A 19133-nucleotide genomic window follows, 5' to 3' on the forward strand; every position below is an offset into this window, starting at 1 on the left:
TTCCAGCAATCTCTTTATGAAATCCAGCAAATTAAGCTGCAGGAAGCTTTTGAAATGTGACAGATGCAGTTCAACAGATCGATCTGAGGGATGGCCTTTCTTTGGAGGACAGCTTTGATGATCTAATGGCTCTCTTCTCTCTCAGTTATTCCTACCTTAAGGAGAGAGTAAAGTATTTTTAGGGATTTTATTTTTGGTATTTATGCATTTACAGACGTGTCTGAGCTTGTATCCCAGGGGTATTTTTTTTCCTGTGTAGTTGTTTTACATTGGGAGATACTTTTAGGAGCACAGGCTATGCAGATCTTAGAATGGTTTTCTTCTGAGTTTGAGCTTGCACCTCCTAATTCTGCTGGAATTTGTCATTATTTTGGGTGTTCATGTTAAAGCAAAAACAGAAGGTACAGCCTGCTCCATAAATCCTAGAAGAGTTAATTAACTTCTAGGTGTAAAAAAAAAAATACCAAGCAAATTAGTGAGAGTCTCCTGTAAATGAAGATGCAGTGAGGTGTTCTGTAAGTACTGTTTAGGTTATTCTTGTTCTAATTAAATTTTCTTGCCTAGTCTTTTAGTGTTGTTAGTGTTTCTTCATGTTCTTTACAGATGTGATATCCAGAACATCTGGTCTTGTGTGCATTGTGTACAATTTTTAACACAGCTTCTTCAGTCAGGTGTGATACAAGAGCTCACAAGGGATTACAACAAAATTAACAGTGGGCTTGGATGCTTTCTGTGATGCTGGGCAGTGTGAAAAGAACTGTGAGGAAGTGAATGTTTTATGGAATAGAATCTGGTAAAATTTCCTTTACCAGCGTTGAGACAAGAATATGTGATGTTGAAATTAATGAGGACTGATCCTTGATCCAGACATTGTCTACTCCTTTCACATTCCTGTGCTTCAGTCACTAGACCATGACTCTGATATTTTCTTTTTAAAAAATACAAACAAAACAACTAAAGCAAAAATCATGCAACCCTCTTTTACAATAAATACAAGAAAATAATTATTTTCTCTTTTATGTAAAAAATAATTGAAGTACTCTTGCTAGTCTTAATTATTGCAGATAAAGCAGTCTGGGGCAGTGTAGGGTGTCACAGTGGAAGGGTGGCACTGGATAGGATTTAAGGTCTCTTCCATCCCAAATCATTCTGGGTTCTGTGGACTATCGTTTGTATTCTCCTCAGTTTTAATGTGCTGTAACTTGGGTTGTTTGTGAGACATCTCCTGCATCTCAGTTTCACGTTCCTCTTCTTTGCTCTCCTCATTTCACATGCTGCTCTCCCTTATTTAATCTGGGCTGCTGACATGAGCAAAATTGACAGCTGCAAAAAAAGCCTCATTTAACTGACTAATTGCATGCTGGACACCAGTGGGGCAGCAGTGCCACCTGCATAGTCACACTTTCCATGTGCCATTCTTTATGAGAGATACCATGTATTGACAGGCCAGACCTAAGAAAGTGAGCTGTCCTCTTGCTTCTGGTTTCTTGATTTATTTTTATGGAAACAGAATTCCCCTTAACAAGTTTTCTGCTTTCAAATCTGATTCCTCCTGCTGATGTGCATTTCTTTGTGGATGTTGTAGTGAAAAGCAGTACATTTTCTAAGCTAAGACTTTAAAATATTGATGGCAAAGTTCTGTTTTTATTTTCTCTCTGTAAAGGTAATATGACTCTCCTGGCACTTCTTGTGGATCTTAAATGCATATTTTATGATTGCTTAATTCAGAGCTCCTTGTCTGTGTTGTAATTTAGAGGCGCACAGAACTCTAGCCCTAGCACCACACCCAGAAAACCCATGGGCTAAACACCTATTTAATGGTTTGTTTCTTTGTATTTAAAAAAACAAACACACAGAGAGAACCTGCTATCCCAGCAGATGTTTCCATCTCCAAAAGTGCTCTGTACTCCCGCATCGGCACCTCGGATGCAGAAAGCACCACGGCTCTGCTCTACCCCCAGCAGGACCTGGACTCTGCACTACGCCTGGCCAGAGCAGAGGTAACTGTTTCCACAATTTGGGGAAGGAAAAACCTGCCCCTTGTTGTTCCCTTCTTGCCTGTTTTCTCCCAAATGCTTTATGTGGTGATCGCTTGTTCTGTTCTTGGAACCATCCTCAGCCACGCTAAAGCAAAAGTTGCTACACTTCAAGTTTTACTTGTTTTACAAATGTGAAAAGTAGATGTGATATGAAAAGAAATCTTTATGTTTTTAAACCTGTTGTGCACTGTGCATCCTGACATTGCTATATAAATATATTAAAATGGTAAGCTGCTTGAAATAGGAACAAAATTATGTCTTTTACAAAGCTGTGTATCATATTAGTGTGGCTTGCAATAGCAATGAAAAAATGGGTATAATAATCCAGTGGTGTTTTTTCCCTTTGTCTTCCATTTCAGATTGTGGCCAAGGAAAGGGAAGTGTCTGAGTGGAAAGAGAAATATGAAGAAAGCAGAAGGGAAGTGATGGAAATGAGGTGGGTTATTAAATTGGTCACTCTGTCAGAGAGCCGAATCTCAGCCTATGGATAGTACACAGAGTATCAGGCTCATACAATTGTTTTGCTTAGCTGAATTTGCTTTGTTATTTTTAACTTAAGGCTTTGCACTGATCCTGAACTGATACTTTGTCTTTTCTCTGTATGGTGGGCACCACTGTTCAGGGTAATCATTGCAAACTCCTGTGTTGCTAATCTCATTCATTTATACTGAGATAAGGGAGGTTTTACTGCAGGTTATCTGTTTCAGACTGGATGCGTTGCCTGCAGAGGTGGCAGTGGAGTGCACATTAAATGCACATTAAATTCACTCTCCATAAGTAGTTCTGCTTGGAAAAAGGAAGGAATGTAGAGAAGAACATGCAGATTTGCAGTAGTACAGGCTGCTACCAGGACATCATTGTAAGGTTGTTCAGCAATAGAAATCAAGCCAGTGTCAGTAGAAAAGCATTTCTTGTAAAGGAACCATTCTGGACTATCAATGTTGGCTTTTAGGGAGATTCTACACCCTTTTCTTTGAACTAAGATGGTTTTTTAATTACTGCACACACTAAGGTTGATTTTAGTTAAGCAGTAGTTCTCTTGGCTTCTGTTCTCTTGCTCCCTTTGAGAGCTGACAGAAGGACCTGGAGCTTTTCAGTTTGTTCTGGTTGTATCTGTTCTATTTCTGTGCCACCCTGCCTCTGTTACATTAAATATCTGTACACTGGAACATGGTTTGACCTTCCTTTCCAGCCTAGGTCCTACCACTTGTAAGGATGACAACAAAATCCCTGTAGTGGATGATGTGAGCAGTGTTACTCAAAGAAGCACTGATGCCTCCCATTCAGTCAGTTGAAAGGCAATGAGCTTGGCCAGTTCATTGATCTGAATCTGAGTAAGCCATCAATTGCAAAACAGAGTGTATAAAATACTCTGTGGAGTCTTTAAAGCTTATTATTTTCTACCTTCAAAAACCAGAAAAAATGGTCTTCCCCTCTTAACTCGTAAAGAAAGGAAAACTGTCACATTATTTTAGCATCCCTCCTTTAAGTAATAATTGATACAATCGCTTCTGAGACTGAATTATCTTTAAAATCCTCTCTGTTCTAGCACCAGCTTCTTCCCAAAATGAAGAGTTTCAGTGATTTAAAGCTAAACTCTGTCTCTAGTGATGACCTACATAAGCAATTGCTTATATCCAGGAAAACTGTGCTTAGGGAGGGAGAGTAGAAGGGAGCTGCAGTGCCACAAACGCTTGCATGGGTGCCAGGAATTGCACATGGCAGATTGGAATAGCAGCAGCACAGGGCTCTGAGCCAAAGCATCTTAAGAGAAGCATCTGCAAAAGGCAAGGGCAGCCTCTTTATTCCTTTTTTGCCACCTCCCAGGGCCCAGCTGAGTTCTCTCACCTCCCTTGTACTCTGTTGGGACGGGGAACAAAGCCCTGGCATAGCCCTGAAATGCTTAATGAGGAGAAGCAGAACGGAGTGGCTGCGAGCAGTCAAACCCAGGGAGCAAAAGGAGGAGGGAACAAAATGAGGGATTGTGAGGAATGTGTCAGTGTGCAGCTCACACTCAAGTGTGGTGCTTGGTCTGTTCTGTGTCGGGGTGCACGTGTCTGCTGGCTGCCAGTGGGCACTGCCAGCATTTTCCCTCATGGAAGGAGAGCCAGGGGTGACACAGAGCAGCTGGCACACCTTCATCTTCCACACAGTAATTTGCTTGTGTATATGTCTCCACCCTCCAGAAAGTCTGATTTGAAAAAAAAAACAACCCAATAACCAAGCCAAATTTCCCACAGGCACATGCCTGGAACGCGTGGTTGAAAGGAAAAAATCTGGCTAATATTGTCACAAAATGATAAACACGCATATGTGCACCAAGAAAGATTTCTCTTGAAAGTTTAAATGTTCAAGCAGTCCATGTGTGGTAAATTAGAGATGCAGCAATGAGATATGACATAATGATAAGCAGGGAGTGAAGGGATTATTTAGAGTTGAAAGCACAAAAGCAATCACTTCCCAGAGAAGGAGAAGCAATGCTCCTGTACCCATGTCCTGCATAGTGTAGCTGGAATGTCCTGAATTCATCTAAATTTCCAGCAAAAGATCAGTTGGAGGAAATTCCACTCCAGAGAACAGAAGCCAGAGGTTTAATAATGTAGTAGTTATCAAAGAGCTGAACCATAATCCAAGACTGAACCATAATCCAAGAGTCTAACCAGATGCAGGCAAGAAATACTTAATTGTGGTTATTTGGAGGTCTGTTTGGTTATGACTCTGTAAGGGGAGTCAAGCAGGTGACCTCTGAGACCCTTTGTAGCCCTGGATTCTGGTGTTTTTATGCCTTACAAATGTGCAGTCAGTGGTAATTTAAGCCTATGTAATGTGTCAGCCTGGGGTTAAGATGTGCCCTCCCAAAGAGGGATGAGGTAGCAGCATCCTTTGGTTCCCCAGCTGTAATAACCATTTTTTAGGCTGCTTGACTGAAAGAGGCCTTTGACGAGAATCTGGAGCAAATCCTTCCCTGGGAAGTGCTGCAGTGTTGTGATGTTGTGTTCCTTACCCTGAGTACCCCGAGTCCTTGGCTTCCTCTTCTTGGATGGTAAAACTTCCCAAAGGTGCCTTGTGCCACAAGGACATGACAAAGCTTTAAAATCCTCATTGCTTACAGCAGGCTGTTGAGGTAATCTGCTTTGGACATGAAACCAAACCCTTCCCTTTAAGGCAAAATCCTTGCTGTTATCTCTGCTCTCCAAAGTGTCACTTATGGTTGAAAGGAAAAATCCCAGTGCCTTGTGGCCTTCCTCTGTTCTCTGAGTGCTCTGGAGGGCCAGGGCAGGGGAGATGCTGCTGACCTTAGGGCCTGGTGGCCTTCTCAGGGCTCTGGGCTCTGTCTGTGACTCAGATTTGAGGCAGTTCTGGAGTTACTGTAGCTGTTACTTAGGAGCTCTGCAAATTTGTCCTTTCCTGAGTTTTATTCCCACATCCTTTCTGTAACCTCACCAACTGCAGCAGAGCTCTAAAAGCCAGTGAAAGTGAGTTTCAAAAGAGGTGTATTCCAACTCCAGTGAGCTGTTTTGAATATCCACCAGATGAAGTGTGGGGTAATTTTGTTTTTTGTAGACAGTCCTGCATGGCTCATGAATCAAAGCACAGATCAAGCTAGTCTCATTTCATTAGCTTTATTTGGCTCTGGGAAGGGATGGATCATCTTTCTAAATCACATTTAATCTGCTTATTTTGGCTAACCTCTTTTCAAGAAGGAAATTCAAAGCCTACCGTGAGTATACGAAATAAAACAGTCTTAAAAGTAGAGTTTTGCCACCTCTGTTTCAAAAACAGATTTGGGAAATGGGACATGATGGATTTTGTGCTACATAGTTGAATATTTTGATCTTGTTCTTTTAAGTGGTAGTGAATCATTTAATCATGAGAAGATTCATTTAGAAGATGAGATACATTTTGGATGATAGCCAACACTACTCCTGTTAGGTTTACTTGCTACCAATTATAAGTTTACTTGATGTTTATATTAAAAACAAACCAGCACAAATTTGGAGAAGAGGGGAGAAAGTAATGGAAAAATCAGGCTCCTTGTAATTCTTGAGTTAGGCCAGTGTGTTTATGTTTATAATCATTACATGTGATGTTTCAAAAAACAGAATCTGTTTCAAAGCACTCTCTTCTTCCTCCCCTCACCTTTATTGATTTCCATGGAGAGTTAAAAATCAGGTGCAGTGTTAAAATTGTCAGTTTTATTTGTTATTTGGGCAATAAGGAACATATAAAAGTGTGATGGGGTTCTGTATCTCTTAAAAGCACCACAGTTCAGCTTCTGCTAGTGTTTTTTGCTAAATAAGCATGAGCAATGATGTTGCTTGCCAAAAGTTTTTCTTTTTTTGTTTTCCCCTCTTACAGAAAAATAGTTGCGGAATACGAGAAGACGATTGCTCAGATGATAGGTAGGTGTTCCTGCTGTGAAAGATGCTCCCTGGTTGAAGTCTGTGGGCTTCATTTTGATGCTGGCTGCATCTGCTGATGCTGCAGGGAATTGTGAATGCATCTGAGGACACCAGAAAAGGAAAAGTCAGGGCCTGGTCTCACAGGCAGCAGCCCCTGGGCAGTTCAGGTAACACAGAAAGCTCAGGGCTTTCCCTGCTGCTCAGAGCAAACTGGCCCACAGGAAACAGGTTCAAATTCATGGGTTTCTCCAGGAGAGACTTTCAGTGACCTAAAAACCCCTTAGGCATCAGCTTGCAGCTGCTTAATGGCAGATACCAAACTTAGCTCTTCACAACAACAGGGATTATCTGTGCTAAATGCATCGATCAGAACAAAACTGAGATTAACTCCAATCCCATCTGGGAGGTTACAAATGCCCAATCCACCCCCACAGTTACTTACTGACACAGGGGTCTCCTTTCAAGTCCAAATTGTGACAAGTTTTGCCTCTCAGTAATTAGAAAACACCTTTGCTAACAGCATGTCCCAAAGATAAAACCCCTATGCTCAGTAGCACTTCAAACCCAAAGGTTGCAGGACTCGAGTGGTTCCAGCCCCTGGGATGTGATTTTAAAGCCTCCTGTAAGATTTCTAAAGCTCTTTTTAATAGTCTGACTGTAGAAAGCACCAATAGCTTGTGCTGCCTTCTACTGCTTCAGCTCCAGCTGTTTCCCAGAAAGGCAAATGGCTGAGTGGAATTTTGGGATCTCCAAGGCCAGAGTTGCTGAGTGGAGCACTAGTGTCTGGTGCTTCTGCTGCCTTCCTGGATTTCTTGGCCACTGGGAGACATCCCAGCCTTCTTTCAAGTGAAGGGTAAAATGGACCTACAAATAAATTTTACAAGAATGACAACTATAATAAATAAAGTAATTAATGAAATATATATATAATACTTAATAATAAACACTAATAATATGCCAGGCTTCATTCTCTGTGGTGTTATGCCTCCACTGCCTTTTGTATGTACAACTGAGCCAATGTGCTGCCTTCTGACATGGTTTCTGTCATTGTCATCATGCAAGTGTTCAAGCAGGAGTGACCAGAGTATGCAAAGAGCTTATTTCATTTTGGTTTGCAGTGAAGATACCCTGGTGTGGCTTCCACCCTGAACCTGACCAGTCCTACAGACATACTTGTCTTTTTTTTCCCCAAGTTATGCATACAGTTAACAACAGATAAATTTGAATTCTATTTTGAGAAACATAAAAAAAAAAAAAAAAAAAAAAAAACAAAAAAGCAGATTTTGAGACTGCAATGGGACAGTAAGATACAGAATAGGAATCCTGAGGCAGAGGCCTTGGTGTACATGGTACATTCCACCCTTGCCACTTCCTCTTGTTGCAAAGAAATGAAGATTCAGTAAGTATTGAGCCACTGACTATGAGTATATAGATCTTTAAACTTCAGATTCAGAGTATCAGAGCCTCTCAAATGATCTATGGTGAATTTTTAAGGGCTGTGGCTATAACTAATTTAATTTGCTGTCTGTTTGCAAAGGAGCTGAACCAACAACAGCAACACAGAGAACATCCTTTCTGTGTTAATTAGAGCAGTATGCAAATTCTACAGCATGGTAATACGTTAAATGTGAGGCTTCTCCCTGCATTTAATGTAATTTTTTAATCTAATTTTCCCAGTTTGTCATGCCATTTCTTGTAAATTGCTGTCCCTTCTGATAAAGGAATTTGCTCATCCGAATGCCACATGTGGAGGGAAATGTGTGTTTGTTATTTGCATGTACTTCAGTGACCTGCTATCCCAGTAATGCCTCAGTGCTGAAGCAGAATATGCATCTTAACAAAAGAAATGCCTGTGCTGTTTCTGTTCATCATTTAACCCTTCTGAACTATTTATACAGCCCTGTTAGAAGGGCAGTCCACATAAACCAATTTCACCAGTCCCTCTGATGAATATTCAATGAGGTTGATAGGTCCTGCTGAGCTTTTTGTAGGCTGGTGTGTGCATAATGAATACTGAAAATATCCCATATTAACAATATATGACTGCCTATGTTTGCTTCTAAAGGCACTGAAAGATGTGCATTGCAAACAGCAATTGCCTTTGATTCCAAGGGCTGTGGAAGGTTCAGTATTTGCTGTCATACATATATGGAACCCAAAATTACCCAGCTTAGCTGCTGTGATTACTTCATGCCACACTGTGCAAGCTGCCAGTGTGGAGATCCCTGTTTAGTGTCACTTGGCTTGATTTTTTACTTGTGCTTTATATTTTTTCCTTTTTTTTTCTTACACTTGCCTCAACCCCTAACAATCTCTTCTTAAACCCCTCAATCCCTTGCCTCAAGCCCTAAGAATTAACTCTTAGTTTACACTGAGGAGTGGGAGAGAGGAAAAACCAGGCTTTCCAGGCAGTGCTGCTGCTTTGTGCTTGGTGCCCAGGTTTGCTCTGACAGCCAGGGACCAGAGCCTGGGTGACCCCAGTGTTCCCTGCACACACCTGGCTCACAACCAAAATCCCCACCCCAATTCCTTTTCACTGACAGGTTTCTAATGTTGGTTTATTGGGGTTTTTTTTTCCCTGATAAAAATGTGTCCTTATTTTTACACTCAAATACGTTATGAGATTTATATGATGAGATTTTTTTATTACTTTACATTTGAATACATTATGAGATTCTCCTTGTGAAAAACAAACAGATGTTATGCTTTGTGCATTACAGGTTGTTGCATTACTTATTTGCTGCTTTCCTAACAATTCCCGATTTTTCTATTTTGCTTCCGTTTTCGTTGCTTCTTGCTATTTGCTTGCAAAAACAAAACAGGCAAGCCTGGTAAGTAAAGCTTTTCACCAACTTTCACACCAGCATTTTGCATCTTTAGTTTCTTTTGCTTTTGTTCTCTGTTTGTTGCATTCCCATTAAGTTGTGTGAGTAGTGGTGAGCTGAGCTGAAAGCGGATCTGCCGTGGTGCTGCTCTGATTCTGTCAAGTTGGATAGTGTTAGTCCTGAGCATACTGCTGTGATAGTTGATGAGCCCTGGGCAGGGTGTGCTGCAGATGTGGAAGTCATTTAATTAAAATATTTTGATCACGTAACCTCATAAATTTATTTAGAATTAAGGATGTGTAAGGTTATCTAAGAATTGACTGGCAGACTATTATCAGCACATTTTATTGAAACCAAATCATGGTCTTAGAAAATAGAAGGTCCTTCCCAACCCAAACCATTCTGTGATTTTATGAAAATATCACATAAAACTCTAGTCCCCTTCCAGCCAAGTTTCTGCCTTTTGTTGTATATAAGCACTTTGATTTGGGAGCATCACTTGGATGGGCCTTGAAGCAGCCTGGTCTAATGGGAGGTGTCCCTGCCCATGGCAGGGGGGTGGAAATAAATGAGCTTGAAGGTACCTTCCAACCCAAACCATTCTGTGATTCTGTAGCATTTGCCCCAGTTTCCCATGGGTGAGTTTAAATGGTGCTGGGGGTTGAGTGTTGGAGGAGCTGATCCAGCTGAGGAGACAGGAGGGACCACAATGTGCTGGGAGGAAGAGGATGAGCTCAGTAGTTGTGAGGGAGTGTGACATGAATTATTAACTTCCTGATCACCCTGGAAACAAGTAAGGAAGTTGCTAAAATACCTCAGACAACAGTCCCACAAAAAGTAGGGATGTGACATTAAAATGAAAATATTTTGGATGAGGATGCAAATGGATCTCTTGCCCTGCCTGGAGCTGCAGTGACAGAAGTGTTGCCAGAGAACAGGATCCTGCCAGGAAAGGGTTTGGAATTATCTAGGCAGGGTGTAATCTCCAGCATGATTAAACAAATCTAGTGCTGGAACACAAGGAGACAGCCTCTGAGGTTTAGAAAAATAAACAAAAGACAACAAATGTTTTTTGTTTAAATTGAGAACACATTAATTTTGGCATTACAGAGGAATACAGGGTGTCTCTAAGAAAGCAAAACAGGAAAGAATGTTTATTTTTAATAAAGCATTAAATATATATAAATATAAATATAAAGTGATGTTGTATTACAGGGCTCTGGGCTTCTCTGCCATGTCAAACAAAGGTGTTTGTTCACCAGTAAAATAAAGGTGTTACAAGCAGGTCATGAGAACCTCCCTGGTTCTTTTCATCTTCTGTATCACACAGAGCAAAATAAGCTCAGGTCAGGCTCTGCCCCAGCCAGGTGCTGTCAGGGGTGAGCAGAAGAGCCCAGGATCTGATGCACAGCATGGCATCATCTCTGCTCTAGCCTTGGTCAGGCCTGCAAAAATGTGGTTTTTTGGATGGAATATGCAAAAGGAAGAGATGAAGCTCAGTTTGGTCATTTTGGAGCTGACCAGCACGATAAATAATTCAGATTAAATCATCTATTCAAATAAAAACCCCAAACTTGTTTAGTTCTTTATGTTTCCAAATATAAAGGCCCAAATGAAAAGTCGTACATTGTGAAATGCCCCAAGCTTTTTCCACAGGAGAACTTCTTACCTTATTTTAGTTTCTATCATAAACAAAGGAAAATGGTAATATAAAACTGCTGTGTTTTGTGGGTGGGTTTTCCTTTCAGTATCATTCAAAGTAAGTAATCCTTAAAACACAGGCAGAAGAATCATAGTTTAGGATGTGAAGGAAGCAGTGCAGCATTTTGGAAGACAATGCCAGACCTTTTCTTCCATGTTAAGTGGATATTCCAACTTGAAAATTCCTCTTCCATATGGATTTGTATTCCTGTTACATTCTTCCCACCATCCCTGGCTCAAATTTAACTGTACACAGGAGGAGCTTGGCAGATGTTTTTTGCAGTTTTTTTACACTTAGGAAGTCTGTCTACTGTTAGATTTCCTTTCTGCCACTTGCTCCAGCAGTCCTGAGAGCTGGTAAAACACAGCTTTTCCAAGGGAAGAATTGAATTCCACTGCACAAAGTGCCTTGTTTGTGCAGGATTAGAGGTGCCAGGAGATGAAAGACATTTATCAACAATGGCAAATAACTTGTGGCCAGTGCTGGGAATGTGCATAAATGTCCTTCAGCTAGTGCATCTTCAGGCAAAGAGGAGAAATCCAACACCTGCCTTTTCATGGGAGCAGCCAATTTGAGAGTGAAGAAACCATCAGTAGAGAGATACATTCACATTTTCCCCCAACATCAAAATATTTCAATCTCACTGTATTTAGCAGCTGTACTCCTAAACGGGCTTGTGTCTTTATATAAATCTGATTTTTCTGGATCCTGTAAACTTATTAATGCACAAATAGGGCAGAGTGTAGAAAATGCAGATGATAGTGAAATCAGTGGAGTTACTCCTGTTAACCCTTCTGAAACCTCTCTTTTCTCTACCCCTCTCTTCTTTCAGAGGATGAACAGAGAGAGAAATCTGTCTCCCACCACACTGTTCAGCAGCTCATAGTGGAGAAGGAGCAAGCTCTGGCCGATCTGAACTCAGTGGAGAAATCCCTGGCAGATCTTTTCAGGAGATACGAGAAGATGAAAGAAGTCCTGGAGGGATTTCGGAAGGTGAGTCACCTTAAACTCTCCATTAAAGAGCGGAGCTGAGCAGATTCTGTGGACCAGAATGTGCTGTGCTGCTGAACAGAAGGCAGGGCTTGTGTTTCCAGCTAATTCTGATGTTCTGCATGACAAACCATAGTCCTCAGGTGAAGGATTGCAGCCAGCTATCAAGTGCAAACAGAAAAACTGTAAATCTCTTTGCATTGTGCAATATTCTCTTGCAGGGGGTGCCAGTGTTGGACTGCAGCCCTTCAAACAGCTCTGTGTGACTCCCACAAACAGGTGCCTGTCCTGAAATTAACCTCTTGGATTAAATTTGGTGTCATTTTCTCTTTTAAGAATGAAGAAGTGTTGAAGAAGTGCGCACAGGAATATTTGTCACGAGTGAAGAAGGAGGAGCAGAGGTATCAGGCACTCAAAATTCATGCTGAGGAAAAACTGGACAGGTAATTGAGTCATTCACAGAATGGTTTGGGTTGGAAGGGATCCTAAAACCATCTTGTTCCACCCCCTGCCATAGGCAGGGACACCTTCCACTATGCCAAGTTGCCCCAAGCCCTGTCCAACCTGGCCTTGGACACTTCCAGGGCTGGTCCATGAATTGCACACATTTTTTCAGGAGTTCATGCTGCAGAAGGATTCCCATGGCTGGACCTCACGTCCCAGACTGCAATATGCAAAGCAAATTCTGCTCTGTGATAGAGGGCAGAAAGAATGCAATAATGAGAATTTCTGTGTTTAGCTAATGTCTTTATATCTGTTTAATGTATTTTCATGAGAGGATCAAGGAAGAAGGCATTAGCCAGTTTATTTTTTCTAGATTACTGCATAGTGGCCAATTAAGCATTTCTAGGGATCATGTTCAGGACTCATAGTACAGTCCCCAGAAGTGGAGATCAGATTTGGAAACTGCCATAAAACACTTCTACCTGAGTCATATTTGTGACCCCAGCAGAGGTATCTGAGAGAATCATGAAGGAAGCAACACAGACAGTAAGAAAAGACTCTGCAGCCCTGCTGAGCAAGAGAGGGGGTTGTGAAAAGTGTTTGGGGATGAGTCTCAGAATATACTCAAGATGTGCAGAAGGCAGCCCTGCGCTCTCCCCCCATTTCTTAAGGTGCTGTCCACCCTGAGGCACCCTCTGCACTTTCCTGTAGGGAAGCTGATGTGACCAAACCCTGTGTTTTTTGCAGAGCCAATGCTGAAATTGCACAAGTGAGAGGCAAGGCCCAGCAGGAGCAGGCAGCGTACCAGGCCAGCCTTAGGAAGGAGCAGCTCAAAGTGGATGCCTTGGAGAGAACACTGGAACAAAAGGTAAATAAATCAGGAGCCAAGCTCTGCCTGAGGATTGTCCTGCAGCTCCCTGGCCTTGGGGACAGCAGCTCTCCCCAAATTTTAAGGCAAAACCCCACTGTGTGCGCCAGGTTTGATTTGAGCCCAAGTGTTTGGGGCTGGCTCAGCCTTTGGCAGAGCTCGGGGTGCACCTCTGCAGCCCAGACCTTGGTTTGCTTCAGTTCCCAGACCTTGCTTTAGTTTTTCTCTCAGGTTCTGTTTCCCTTTTTAGTGTTAGCTGTAATTCCAGTGCTAATTCCAAAGTGTCTGTAGGAAATGCCTATTTATATCTCTGTGTTCTCTAGCTCAGCCAAGGGAGCTTGCTTTGGCATAGAACAGCTCGTCCTTGCTTGCAGCTCTGCAAGGAAGGGTGAAAATAATGAAAAAAATAGGAAAGTGCAGGCTAGAAACAAATTTCCATTATTGTGGTGTGCTGGGAATGACTGCTGAGAAGCTGTCTGCTTTGGTGCTAAATTTGATTTATTAAAACTAGAGGAGCTGTATTTGGAAGAAAGGAAGCATTTGTTTGAATGGATGTAGCTGTACTATGAATGTGAACACTGAGTTGTGCTATATATGCACATATATCTATATGTATAGATCTCCTGTTCTCAGCATTGGAGAAAAGTTAATTTTCCCACATCTCTCCCACTAGTTAGATAATATTAAAATAAAAAAAAAACCCTCATCTTAATGCAGCAATCCTTTTCATAATACTTCATATTTTATTTTCCAGAATAAAGAGATAGAAGAATTAACAAAGATTTGTGATGAACTGATTGCCAAAATGGGGAAAAGCTAACTTTTAACCAAATTTCTGGACTTCGATACTGAGTGCAATATGACCATTGGCACACTGATGTCCATACATTTATGTGGACAGGTTATATTTTCACTTTTTCGTATGCACTACTGTATTTTCTTTCTAAATAAAGTTGATTTAATTGTATGCAGTACTAAGATGACTATCAGAAATTCTTGCTATTGTTTGCGTTTTCATAGTATAATTCATAGCAAGTTGATCTCAAAGTTCCTGTATCAGGGAGATTGTCAAGTTCTCTAAGAAATTACAAATTGCTGATCCTAGCCTTCCCTTTGTACATGAGTTCCCATGTTGGATGTCTTTTGGATTTAATATAAACATGTATTACTTGCATGGGGACTCTTGCCTTAAGGAATGTAAACTTTATCTGCATTTGCTGATTTGTAAAATAAAATCTGAAAAAAAAAAAAAAAAGGAAAATGCATGTCACAAATGAAATTCTCTATTGTAAATAAATTTTTTCGTTGGAAGTTGAAGATAAGTATGGCTCTCTTTTCTGCCCTTCACTTGCTTATTTCAGCACCAGATGCTCTTGGGAATTAATTCCTCCACAGAAAGCACTTCATGGGTCGCTGCTTAGAACACTTTGTGGGTCACAAGAGTCTGCTGCTTATGTGCACATATCTAGGTCTATATCTTAATGTCTCTCTAAATATATATATGTGTGTCTATGTGTTGGATTTGGACCACTCAAGTCTCAAGCATAGGCTTAATCCTCCAAAATATTTAATGCTCTGACCCTGATCCAGCAAATCCCATGGGCAAATGTAATGAGGCTGCTGGAGGAGTCGGAGGCTGTGGCATGTGGTGACAGGATGGTTTTTAAGCATGTCTGGCACTGAAAGGTGAATAATTTCCTGCTCCTGGAAGAATTTGCCTTCAGGGCTGGTGGAGATGAGGTTGGTGTGATCAGAGGTGCAGCCAGAATAAGCTCCATAAGTAGCACTCTTGAACACCTCTTTATCCTGTAAGTTATCCTCTGCACAGGATTAGGGATGGAGGAGAAGCTTTAAGGCACTAATAGCAAACAAACTGCTTTCTTTGCCTAATGGTGCATCTCTTGGATCTCCATGATGTGGACAGTCTTCAGCCTGGTTCTTGTCAGCTCCTTTTTTGTCCTCAAAAGTAAGTCAGCTCCTTTTTCTTTCCTTTTTTTACTTCATTTGCATTTCCTACCTCAGCATGGCTGAGCCTCTTCGCTGTTCTGGGCTCCTCTCCTGGATTGGGTGGGTTTCAGGTCATTTTGTGTGACAGATTCACATGTCCCCACTGAGAGCAAGGGTGGGATTTCTGCTCTGCAAGCATCAAGAGTGGTGTTTGAAATATTTTTCAAATTCATGCGTGCCTTGGAAAATACCATGTAGTTTGAGGCAAGGAAAAGAAATAGGATTGAGGTATTGTGTTTAAGCAAGAGCAAAACTGAAGATACACTGTTGTGCTTTCCAGCTGAATTGATACTTTAGGAGAACAGGAATATTGGATCATTGTAAGAATTCATGTGTGTACAGTGTGCTTGTTCATGGTACTGTGGACCAAAGATCACGATGGAGGGGGGAAAAAAAACAACTTTTGGACTCTGCTTTGAAAATGTTACAAGAAGATACAGATGCAGTTACAGAACATCAGGTGTTTCTTGTATTATTTTAAGTGCAGATTATAACAACTAAATAATCTGGGGTTGATTTTTTTATTACTTTTTTTTGATCAGTATCTGAACCATTTCTGAAAAAAAAAACCAAAAAACAACATTGATAAGATTTGCAGACGCTTTGGATTTTCCAAAGCTTTTTGCAATTTTTTTTCTGTGTGCTTGAAACCATACTGGAAAGATTGATATTTTTAAATACTTGTTGTAAATTCTTAAGTGGTCTCTTCTCCCTCCACCCAGGTGAAGCACTGCAGTGTTACACCTGTGTAGGTTCTAGTGATGATGACTGCAACAGACAAGGAAGTCAGCAGTGTCCAGGCCATGCAGATGCCTGTGCAGTCATTAGAGGACAAGCAAGTAAGTGTCACAAATGTGTCAGACTTGTTGCATTTGTCACAAAAGAAATACATAATCAGTGTTGGAAGGAGATGAGTGCATAGTAAGTTAAGGAGAAAACCAGAATTAAGTGTCTCCTCTCAAAATAAACCCCGTTAATAGATCTCAGTGTTAGTTTTGTTGACACAGAATCCCCCTGGGAATGATTTGTCTGTGTGCCACAGTGAGCTGCACCCACTCTGTGGGAAAGCTGGAAAGAAGCATTTTCAGTATTGCCCACTTTTGACTTAAGTGATTTAGCTGGAAATTAGGATGGAAAAGAAGCTGATGAACCCCTGCACTTGGGCACATCCAAAGATATTTAAGTGGGAGCTCTTGGGGTGCTGCCTTGTGGCGGCATTCATTGACGTGTGAGGAGCAGCCCAGCCCGAGGTTGGTGCTTGGTGCTGGGTGGTCAGGCTGGTGTGGGGGGCTGCAGGTGCAGTTTGCAGCCCCCCTGGGCTCACTGTGGCTCTGTTGCAGGTGGCATCATGAAGTCCTGCTCGTTCAGGTCCTTCTGCGAGCGGGCCAGGCGGGACGGAGCGCGGGCGCCCGGGGTGAGCGTGCACTGCTGCTACTCCAACAACTGCAACGGCAAGAGCCTGGCCCCCAGGGGCACCAGCTCCAGCCTCTCCCTCCTCATCCTCACTCTGCTCTGGCACCCCTTCATGAAGCTGACATGAAGGGGGAAGAAGAAAACAACAACTCTGCCTTCTTAGCAAGGGATGATAATATTTCCTAATCACATCGCTCCGTGTACCATGTATCTCACTAGGCAAAAAGCTGTAGGAAGACCTGACAGATGTTTAGATAAAAATTGTTTCATCTGCTAAATAGGTCTTGATCTCTGTGTAAGAAACGCTGCCCTGTTGCTTATCCTGAGGGGTTGATTGTGAAAATACATAACATTTTCCTGCCATTTGGATAAGGAGGAATTTTTGCTGCAGGTAACCTGGTAGTAAGGTAAAGGGCAAATGCCTGCCAAATACTTTTTACCGTTGGCAGATATTCAAAAGCAAGCTTTTGAATTTTCAAGCTTTGAAATTTTCAAGCACAAAGTGACTGAAAATTCTAACAAGCAAGTTAATCTTTCAGAGTATTGAATTGGATTGAATTGAATATATATTGAATTGAATTATCAATATATATATTCAATATATTGAATTGAATATATTGGCGTACTGGACAAAAGGAAACTTGAAATACAGATTATTTAGTATTAATACAAACTGATAAGAGAAAGTCATTAAGAGAATAATAATGCATGGAGGTATATTCTGTTGTATATGATATGTTCCTGGCAGGGGGGCTGGATGGTCTTTAAAGTCCTTTCCAACCCAAGCCATTCAATGGTTCCATTGTGTGTATTTCCTTGGAAAAAACATCTTCTAGTCTTCTCTTTTCTGTTCCTTTGAGAATTTTACCACAGCATCAGAAGAAGAAGAAAAGAGAAGAGCTTGGAAGTTGTTTTTGAACTGGTATTCCATCCAAAGATTGGCTTAATCTATCTTCCTTGCTGGTTTTAAAAACAACTGATTAATCCCTGTTTTAGAGGCTAATCATAATTTGAGTTTATAATTCTTGAGGTTTCAGTTATGTAAATTATTCTCCACTGCCCTAAACTGCAGTCTTTGAGAGTAAGAATGCATATATCTGTACATGTCTCCCCCTTCAGTGATGTGATTGAGTTGAGGTGGTTTATATATCCTTTTCATTATGCAAAGTGAATGAAATGACTTGAATGTCTTTAGAAGTGTAAAGAGAGACTAAATCAATATTTTTAACAAACCCATTCATGGCAAGTTTACCAAGTAAATGATCCAGAAGGGGTCACATAGTAGAAGGCATTGTGCATCACTGCCTCCTTTGGTCCCAAACTCGGAGCACCAGGCAAGCAGATGAGTGATATTTGTAGATTTTAATGTCCAGCTGTGATGATCTGGTCCAGCCCTGGCACACAACATGCACAGGACTGGCTGAAAGTCCAGCTGGTGTAACTGAAGTAGAGGTGGTTGTTCCAGTTCTAGTTTTAGTTGCCTGGTAGGAAAAAGGTTAGGTCATCAAATCTATGGAACTCACAAAATATGTGGCAAAGTAGTTTTCCCCCTAGCTTTGTGTTGTGACTTTTTTCAGTATAATTCTTTGAAAAATCAGTTCTGGGCAGTGTGTAGTAGAATTCTTCACACTGACCAAAATTTTATTCAGGCTGCAAACTCTAGAGCTGCTGCAAGGTCAATCAGTGATCCCTCCCTGCAGAGTGTGACCCTTACTTGCCTTGTAGCTGTCACAGGGCCGAGCTGTCTCCTTCTTTTACTGTGCTCTTTTCCCAGTGTGGATCCTTCCATCATCTCATGTAGGTTTTGGCTTCAGACTGGCTGGATTCTCCTTGTTCAGGTGGGCTCAGACAAGGCAGTTTGGTCTATTTTTAGTCTCTAGGCACCAGTCTGATAAAGATTTGGATATAAAGATTGCAACAATGCAGCAGATCTTGGCTGAGAATGTTAATTTGGACTCCAGCGTCTCATTGGTATCACTTAAATTGTTGTAAGTATTTTTCATTGCATTCTCAGCTTGAAGCAGTTTCTTCAATCTCTTCTGCTACAGGAAGCAGGTATTGATTGTATCTTTATCTTCACATGGTTCTATAATGATACATTTGTATTGAATGTAATCTCTGTATGTGCTCAGTGCATTTCCTTAATGAGAAAATAAATTACATGCAATGGCTGACATTGTCTCTTGGTAAACACAACTGCTTATTTTAATTGGGATTTCCAGCTGCATCTGGCACTGTGTTTTCCTGCAGGAATCCTGTTGGGCTTTGTTGGTTTGGGTTTTTTTTTAATGTGGGATATATTTCTTAAATCTATTGGATAAAATAGTGGATGTTGGTGTTGTTCTTGCTGCTACATTTTGATGGTAAAATAAGAAGGTAAATCTCTATCCTCTTGACAAACACCATCTGTCATTCCTGACAGCAGCCAGGACTGGGATCTTC

The 19133-nt window shown here is 41.2% G+C and overlaps 2 protein-coding genes across 10 annotated transcripts in view; both read left to right on the top strand.

The window, feature by feature from the left end:
* TACC2 (transforming acidic coiled-coil containing protein 2) overlaps positions 1-14245 on the top strand; it is a 125838-nt gene extending 111593 nt beyond the window's left edge. For all 9 annotated transcript variants that reach the window (XM_021529311.3, XM_021529303.3, XM_077784730.1 and 6 more), the window contains 7 exons: positions 1857-2000; positions 2399-2475; positions 6399-6442; positions 11802-11962; positions 12296-12402; positions 13151-13271; positions 14026-14245. In XM_021529311.3, coding sequence (XP_021384986.2) covers positions 1857-2000; positions 2399-2475; positions 6399-6442; positions 11802-11962; positions 12296-12402; positions 13151-13271; positions 14026-14091 — 720 coding nt within the window. In that variant the 3' untranslated portion in view covers positions 14092-14245. The remainder of the gene's footprint in view (positions 1-1856; positions 2001-2398; positions 2476-6398; positions 6443-11801; positions 11963-12295; positions 12403-13150; positions 13272-14025) is intronic.
* Positions 14246-14973: 728 nt separating this feature from the next.
* Positions 14974-18865, top strand: LYPD5 (LY6/PLAUR domain containing 5). Its single transcript, XM_077784731.1, has 3 exons — positions 14974-15237; positions 16001-16117; positions 16619-18865. The coding sequence occupies exons 1-3, from the start codon at positions 15183-15185 to the stop codon at positions 16816-16818; spliced, it is 372 nt and encodes a 123-aa protein (XP_077640857.1). The 5' UTR covers positions 14974-15182; the 3' UTR covers positions 16819-18865.
* Positions 18866-19133: the final 268 nt, after the last annotated feature.

The sequence above is a fragment of the Lonchura striata genome, chromosome 7 (genome assembly GCF_046129695.1).
Source record: "Lonchura striata isolate bLonStr1 chromosome 7, bLonStr1.mat, whole genome shotgun sequence".
NCBI classification, from domain to species: domain Eukaryota; kingdom Metazoa; phylum Chordata; class Aves; order Passeriformes; family Estrildidae; genus Lonchura; species Lonchura striata.